An 8,134-nucleotide genomic window follows, 5' to 3' on the forward strand; every position below is an offset into this window, starting at 1 on the left:
TTGGGCGCTTGGCCGGGATGTTCCGGGTGTTCTGGGGTGCTCAGTCGGGGGACACGGTCCCGGTCCCGGGGGTGCCCCGCTCCTGGAGGCGTCCATGTCCCTGTTGGAGCCCGGTGCCAGTTCTGGAGCAGCCCGACCCCGTCCTCGGCGGTACCTGGATCCCTGGCGGAGCCCGGTCCCGGTCCGGGGGTGCCGCGGTCCCGGGGCGCGGAGGGGCCGGCCGGGGCAGGGCAGCCCGGCGGGGGCGGCCCCGGGGGATGTGGCCGCCGCTGCCGCCGCTCCCGAGGGCCGGGTCCGAGGCGGGGCCCGAAGGGGCTGCCCAGCGCCGAAGCCGAGCGGCCACGGTGGGGGCAGCCCGGCCGGGGCGGCTGAGGGCGGCGCACGGTACCGACCGGCATCCAAGGCAGCCGGTACCGGGGGCTGGGCCAGGAACGGGGACGGGGACCGTGGGTCGGAGCGAACAGAGGGGACCGGGGTAGTGCCAGGGAGCCAGTCCCGGGAGCGGGGCTGTGACAAGGGGACGGAGCAGGTGCGGATACCGGCGGCACAGACTTAGAATAACGAGGGTCCTCGGTGCAAGGGACAGCGGGAGGAGAATAAGGACCGGGACTGGGAGAGAGGGGTCCCCGATCCCAACAAGCAGTGATAGGAGAGGTCCCAGGACCAGAACGGCGGTGATCGGATCGGATTAGGTGGGGTTCCGGTACCGGAGAGCAGTGCGGGAACCGTGGAGAGGAGGCGGCATCAGAGTGCGGGATTTAGACAGGAAGGGGGTCAAGGCTGGGACGCGGGGTAAGATCCCGGTGCCGGTCCCGGGGGAGCCTCAGGAGCCGGGCGCCCAGTGCCAGTGCCAGGGCAGTGCCCGGAGCTGGGACGCAGTTCTGCGAGGGCTTTCCCTAAGGCTCGGAGTGTGTCAGGGACCAGGACCGGACCAGGGTGCAGCGCCAGGCGAGGGGGTGCTGATACCGTGGGCGCGCAACCGGCGGCGCTCCGAGTGGGTGGCGGAACCGGAGGGGGGGGCACGGGGGGGTGGTCAATCGTCCCGAGCGGCCGCGGATCCCGCAGCAGCGACGGGACCGTGGGTGTGAGAAGGAAACGGCGCCGACCCGCCCCTGGCACCGAGACCATCTAAAAGCTCCGGGGCCGCCACACCGGGACCATGCCCGCCCCAGCCGCCCGTGCCCCCGGCGACTGAGCGGGACCCGCGGAGGCAGCGGTGCCCGGCGGGCGGGATGCCCCGGTGGAGGCCGCTCGCCCTCGTCCTGCTCGGGCTCGCCGCCTGCCTGCTGGCCGCACCGGTGCTGGGCTGCGGCCCGGGTCGGGGCCCGGTGGGGCGGCGGCGGCTGGGGCGGCGGCAGCTTTCGCCTCTGCTCTACAAGCAGTTCGTGCCCAACGTGCCCGAGCAGACACTGGGGGCGAGCGGGAAGGCGGAGGGCAAAGTGCTGCGGGGCTCGGAGCGCTTCAGGGACCTGGTGCCCAACTACAACCCCGACATCATCTTCAAGGACGAGGAGAACACGGGGGCGGACCGGCTCATGACCGAGGTGGGGGCTGCGCCCGGCCCGGCCCGGTCCGGCCTCGCTCCCGGGGGCGCGGGGGCGCGGGGGCGGTGGAGGGATGGGCGGGATCACAGCGACCCTCGACAGGGCTCATAGACCTTTCTCAGTCGGCACCGACCCTCTCAGGGGCTCACGGAGCTTTCCTGGTCGCCACTGATCCTCTCCAGGGCGCACCGATCATCCCGGGGCTCACGGATCCTCCCGAGTGGCACCGACCCTCTCCGGGACCACGGAGCCTCCCGGGGCGCAGGGTCCCTGCCGGGGCTGCACGGTGCCTCACCCCGGTCCCCTGCTCCCTTCCACGGCCCTTGGCCGGGGGATCGGCAGCACCGGAGCCCCGGAACCAGGCAGTCCCTTCGCATTGTGCATTCGGGACCGTCGGGGATTAATGGGACGGGATGGCACCGGGGGCACGAGGCACCGGAGACTCCACTCCCCCAGCGCTGCCGCGCCCCGGCCCCAGGGTCAGCGCGGAGGGGGAGGCCCGGGTACCCCTGTATTCGGGGGGAATCCGGGGCGGCAGGAGCCCGGGACGCGCCGCGCACCCGTCGGGATGCTCACGGTTGCCATGGCAAGGGGCGGCCCCGCGGTCGCCATGGCGACGGGGGATGCTGCGAGTGGTCCAGGCGGCGCCGGCAGCTCCCGCGAGCCGGGACGGCGGAGGCGGCGGGGCCGGGGCGGCGGGGCCCGGCGGGGCCGCGGGCACGGAGCCGGCCCGGGGTGCGGGTGGCTGAAAGAGCCCTTTGTGGTCGCGGCGGCATTCCCGGGGCCTGAGGTCAGCTCCGGGCTGGAAGGCGCCTATTGTGGCCGAGCCGGGCCGGGCCGGGCCGAGCGCATTCCTGCCCCCCCGCCGCTGCCGCCCCCCCGGCACGGCCGCCCCGGGCCCGCGCCCCGCACTCCCGCCCCCGCGGCCCCGCGCTCCCGGGAGCCGCTTTGTTGAACGGGGGAGAGAGGGGGGGGAGCACTGGGGCACTGACGGACGCTGTGACCTCAGCAGCTGCGGGGGGGGACGGAGACAGCTCCGACCCCTGCACCCCATGGCGATGCTGCCAGTGCTGATGCGCAGAGGGACCCCAGAACTGCCTGGGACGCCCCACTCTCCCCGTGTGCCCAGACCCGCTGCCGGTTCAGGGTCAGCTCTGCTTCACAGCCCCCCCACCAGGTTAATCAGTCACGGCCGTGGCCGCGGGGAAGGTGACACCGTTCCGGTGCCTGTCCCGGCCCCTTGCCTGTTCTGCCCAGCTGCCCGTGGAGCAGTTCCACCACGGGACCCCGGGGCACGTTAACGTTCAACCTGCATCCAGGCAAGGGGGCAGCTTGGCCATGACCCTCTCTGCACCCTGGGGATCTGCCCCCACAGCAGCCCCTTTGGGCTCCCTCAAAGCCCTTTGCAGGCCTGGTATCTGTCTGTCCCTGTGGGACCTGTCCCCTGTTTGTTGTGGGGAGGGTGACATCGGTGCTGGCATGTCCCCACAGCGCTGCAAGGAGCGTGTGAACTCGCTGGCCATCGCAGTGATGAATATGTGGCCAGGGGTGAAGCTGCGGGTGACAGAGGGCTGGGACGAGGATGGGCACCACCTCCCCGACTCTCTGCACTACGAGGGCCGGGCACTGGACATCACCACGTCCGACCGCGACCGCCACAAGTACGGCATGCTGGCACGGCTGGCCGTGGAGGCTGGCTTCGACTGGGTCTACTACGAGTCCAAGGCACACATCCATGTTTCCGTCAAAGCAGGTACCACATAGAAGGGGCTGCCACCAGGGCAGGGGGCTGCCATCCCCATAAACATCCCAGCCCACAGCGTCACAGCTCCTGCTGCTCCCCCTTGACATCCTGGATCCGTGTGGGCTTATTGCTCCAGTTGGTGTCTGGCCCCAGTGGGTTCAGCCAGTCCAGCTCCCCTTGGCCTACCTGGCCCCCCGATAGCCAAAACCTCACTTTCCCCCCCAAATTTTGGCCAGATGGAGACAAACTTGCGGTTCAGCTCCTGGTGAGGGGAATAGCAATGCAGACTCCAGTCCTGCAGCCTCCAGCCCCGCAGGCTCCAGCCCCACAGTTACTCCAGCCTGCAGTTCCCATCCAGTCCAGAAGTGACAATTGACAGAAAGTGAAAATGGCCATAAATGTCACCGTTCCAGCCCGGAACAAAGGGCGTCAGTGCAGGGCGGACAAAGGGGCCCTGCAGTGTTCAGGAGCTGCATGCAGGAACTGGGGGAGCTTTGGAAAATACCCGCTTTGTTCCGGGGGTGGTTTGGGGGTCCGGGGGTTGCCGTTTCCCCTCTGGAGGTGGTGGCCCGGTGGAGGTGGCTGATGGGGACACCGATAACTTTCTCCATCCTCCCAGATAACTCGCTGGCTGTCCGCACCGGTGGCTGCTTTCCCGGCCACGCCACCGTGACGCTGGAGAGCGGCGAGCGCCGGGGCCTGGCTGACCTGCGCCAAGGTGACTGGGTGCTGGGCGCCGAGCCAGGCGGGCGCCTGGTGCCCACTGAGGTGCTGCTCTTCCTCGACCGGGACCTGGGCCAGCGCGCCTCCTTCGTGGCCATCGAGACGGCCAGCCCAGCCCGCCGGCTGCTCCTCACCCCGTCCCACCTGGTGTTCGCTGCCCGTGGGGCGGCCAACGGCTCGGCTGCCTTCCTGCCCATCTTCGCCCGCCGTGTGCGCCCCGGTGATGCCGTGCTGGCCCACGGGGCTGGCGGGCAGGGGCTGCGCCCCACGCGGGTGCTGCGGGTGTCTCGGGAGGATGGCGTGGGGGTCTTTGCCCCCCTCACCTCTCACGGCACCTTGTTGGTGAATGGCGTGCTGGCATCCTGCTACGCCGTCCTAGAGAGCCACCGCTGGGCTCACCGGGCGTTTGCCCCCCTCCGCCTCTTCCATGGGCTCCTCTCGCTGCTGCCAGCCCACCCCGAGGTGGGCAATGGGACGGTGCCAGAGGCGGGCATGCACTGGTACTCCCGCCTGCTCTATCGCCTGGCTGGGGGCGTGCTGGGCCAGGAGGCCCTGCAGGTGTAGGGGTCCCTGCTCCCCCAGTTACCACGTGGCAGGCGATGCCGCACACTGGACGCCACACGGGGGACTCCAGCCCTGGACACCCCTCGGACCCGGGGAGGAGGGACAGGGGCACCCCCGGGGAGGTTGGGGCTCAGCACTGTCCTGGGGCACGGGGTGGAGGGGATGGGATGGAGGGGCACGGGGTAGCCCAGGGACCTGGCTCAGCCCTGTCCCGTGTCCTAGAGCCCCCCACGGCCAGGTCCCCACTCCCGGACCCCCACATGCTCTCCCAGTATTTATTGCTTTATTAACCACTGCGCTGGGGCCGGAGTTGGTGCTTGTCAAGCCACAGCCAGGCACCACCAGACCCTGTCCTGTGGCCAAATCCTGCTGGAGGGATGCCAAAAACACCCCAAAACTGAGCACTTGGCAGCAGTTCCTGCCCATCCCCTTGTTCTGTCTGTCGCTGTCACCCACAGCATCCCTGTCCCTGCACCACGGGGTGGCTGGACGGGGTGTCTGCTGTGGGCACTGGGTGTCTGCCACAGGCACACGGATCCTGTGCCAGGTCCAACTCTAACCATGCTAACCGCTAACCTGCCCTGCTTGAGAGTTTTATTTTTCTATTTAAAAATGGTAATATAAACGTTCCCTATGCCTGCCTGCCCCAGCAGCAGGGCTCACCCCATGGGGCAGGAGGCAGCCTGCTTTTAACCACTTCAGTTTGAAAAACAAAAGAAATACTACTATTTAATTGTTTGGGAGAATAAAGAAAGTCTATGGCCCTATTGGAGCTTTGGCTGGAAGTGGGGGATGTGTAAGGCTGGGCTGAGGAGTCTGGAGGGGCTGGAACTGGCCATCCCAGGGGGCTGGGTATCCCTGGGGCTGGAGTATGCCAGAGGCTGGGATTCATTTGTATGGGGGCCAGGCATCCTGAGCAGCTGGGATATCCAGCTGGGGTATCTTGGGATTGGTTATTTCTGGACATTTCAGGGGGCTTGGGGTATCCCTGGGGGTTTGACACCCTGGGGCTCTGGGGGTCCCTGGTGCTGGAGTAGGGAGCCCAGTTCCCCCCCAGCCTTTCTGACCCCGAGATGGGCAAAAAACTCACTCTCCCTCTAAATTTTGGCCAGATGGAGACAACCTCGTGACTCATTTTCTGGTAAGGGGAATAGCAATGCAGCACTCAGGGGCTGGGGTATCCCCAGCAGGTTGTCGGGCCCTGGGGCTGGGATTGGGCACTGCAGGAAATTGGGGTATTCCCAGGCTGGGGATCCCTGAGGCTTAAGTCGGGCATCGCGAGAGGCTGGGGATCCCTGAGGCAGGGGTCAAACATCCTGAAATATCCCTGGGGGCCGTAGTGCTGAGAGAAGCCGAGATGGGGACCTCGGGGAGTAGGAGGTGGGTGTTCCCAGGGGTTCCCGGGCCGGGACAGGTTGTGGGGGGACATGGTAGGGGGAGGGCAGGACCAGAACCCTCCCTCTCCCCCCAACTCCCACTCAGATGTGCGACCACCACGTGGCCACGGCCCTTCCCTCCGTTTTCATGAATGGAGAGCCCCATTGGCCAATGCGCCTGCGCGGCCTCTTAGCCCCGCCCTCCCCGCCCGGTTCAGCCAATGGGAGCGCGCGGGCGGTGTTGTGGTCACGTGCGGCCGCCGGTGTAGTGGCGGCGGCCCCGCCCCCCGACACGGCGGGCGCTTTTATTGCGCCGTTTTCCGCGCCCGCCCGCGCCGCCCGGCCCCGCGAAGTTCTCACCCTCGGTTACCGCGCCCTGTGTCAGCGCGAGGGGGCTCGGCCTGGGGGTGTCCGGAGCTCCGTGCTGCCCTCTGGGGGTCCCTGCCCGGGGGGATGAGTGAGAGCGGGGCTTCTCCACTGGTGATTACCGGGCACGGTGGGTGCTGTGGCCCCGGTGCCAAATCCCCTGGAGCCCCCCAGGAAAGGGGTTCCCGTCTCTCTGTCCGGCTCCGTCCCCTGCCCTGGGGTGAAGCCGGGACCACCCAGCCGTGTTGTTTCCCCCCACCCCGGTAAAACATCCCTGGCTCTCCAATTTGTGAAGGGAAAGTTCGTGGGGTGTTAGGAGCCCATGGTGGAGAGCAGTAAGTCCCACGCGGGAGGGGTCTCTCTTCCTAATGCCCCTGTGGGGCCACGGGTGATGAGCACAGATGTGTCCCCACTTCTGTGGGGAGTGGGTTGTGCCCCAAAACCTTTTGCTGGGGGCTGAGGTGCCTCTGAAATGAGGTGGAAGTGGGTCTGAGCCTTGAGGGGAGGATTCGGGGGTCCCAGGCAGCCCCCCTGACCTGGTGTCATCCTTGCAGCCCACAACAAGATGGTGGTGGTGGGCAAGGTTGAGTTCCATGACTGGGCAGGTAATGCTGGGGTAATTTGGGTGTGTTGTGGGGATGCTGGACTCCCAGCTGCCCCTGCCACTGGCTTTGTCCTTCCTCCCCCCCACAGGACGAGTACACCATCCTGCCACACTCCTTCATCATCGGCATCCACGGCTACATCCTGGTCTACTTGGTGACATCCCTGCGGAGGTGAGGAACCCCCGAGACTCTGGGATGAATCACCTGGGACTGGGGGAAGAAGTGCCTGGATGTCCCCTTGTCCTCAAAGCTTCCAGGTGGTCCAGACCCTCCACAACAAGCTGTACAAGAGCCGGGGGAAGACACCGTAGGTGCTGTCCTTCCCAGAGAGGGGGCCCAGGGTGGTCTGGGCCCGGATCCTGCCTGTGCCCACAGCATGCCCGTGGTGCTGGTGGGGCACAAGGCAGACCTGGCCGTGCTGAGGGAAGAGGGGCTCTGGGGGTCCCACCTGTGTGTGCAGCCCAGCGGCACATCCTGCCTGTCCCCTCCTGCTCTGCTGTGTCCTCAGCTGGGAAGCAAGGACAGATGAAGGGAAGAAGCTGGTGGAATCATGGGGGGCCATTTTCCTCAAGTTCAGCCAAGGAGAGCCAGGTGTGGGGGGCAGAGCCCACCTGGCATTGTGAGCAGAGTTCCCAATGTGCTGGCACTGTCCCCTTGTCCTCAGGTGACCATGGGAATCTTCATGAAACTCACTGAGGAGAAGAACTGGGTGGACAGATCCACCAGCTGCCACCTGATGTGATCCCTGGGATGGGACAGATCCTTCCCCAGAGCCTTCACCCAGACCACAGCAGTGGCTTTGGGGAGGCCATGTGGTTCTGCTGTGGTTTGGAACCCCTCACTTTGCACAGGCTGCGGGGCTCACGGGGGGCTGGGAGCAGGCTGGGGGTTCTGTCCCAGGCAGGAGCCCTCAGCTCATCACTGCTGTCCCCCACACACACAAGGACAGGTCGGGGCCGTTCCTGCTCTGGCAGCCAGGGCTGAATGCGGGTGTTGTTCCCAGCACAGGGCCGCAGCCCGGCTGGGCCGGACCCGTGGGAGTCAGGGCTGAAACAATTAAACGTTGTTTTGTCTGTAAACCCCTGGACTGGGGGGGCTGTTCCTTGCTGGGGGAGGAGGCAGCATGTGAGGCCCCCTCCAACACCCCAGCACGGGGGTCCCACCAGCCCTGGATGTGCTGTGGGGCTGAGCCCCCCTCCTCATGGGGCTCAG

General features: G+C 67.0%; 2 protein-coding genes across 2 annotated transcripts; both read left to right on the top strand.

The window, feature by feature from the left end:
• The first annotated feature begins 1,097 nt into the window (after positions 1 to 1,097).
• On the top strand, positions 1,098 to 4,677 carry DHH (desert hedgehog signaling molecule). Its single transcript, XM_014891829.2, has 3 exons — positions 1,098 to 1,544; positions 3,036 to 3,297; positions 3,908 to 4,677. Exons 1-3 carry the CDS (start codon positions 1,233 to 1,235, stop codon positions 4,573 to 4,575), a joined length of 1,242 nt encoding a protein of 413 aa, XP_014747315.1. The 5' UTR covers positions 1,098 to 1,232; the 3' UTR covers positions 4,576 to 4,677.
• Positions 4,678 to 5,932: 1,255 nt separating this feature from the next.
• Positions 5,933 to 7,927, top strand: RHEBL1 (RHEB like 1). Its single transcript, XM_088180629.1, is given in 9 exon segments — positions 5,933 to 5,955; positions 6,146 to 6,269; positions 6,271 to 6,345; positions 6,544 to 6,652; positions 6,872 to 6,927; positions 7,011 to 7,093; positions 7,173 to 7,229; positions 7,298 to 7,354; positions 7,443 to 7,927. Coding segments are annotated over 9 exon segments (687 nt in total). The 3' UTR covers positions 7,546 to 7,927.
• Positions 7,928 to 8,134: the final 207 nt, after the last annotated feature.

Source organism: Sturnus vulgaris, chromosome 30, assembly GCF_052056855.1.
Source record: "Sturnus vulgaris isolate bStuVul1 chromosome 30, bStuVul1.hap1, whole genome shotgun sequence".
Classification (NCBI taxonomy): domain Eukaryota; kingdom Metazoa; phylum Chordata; class Aves; order Passeriformes; family Sturnidae; genus Sturnus; species Sturnus vulgaris.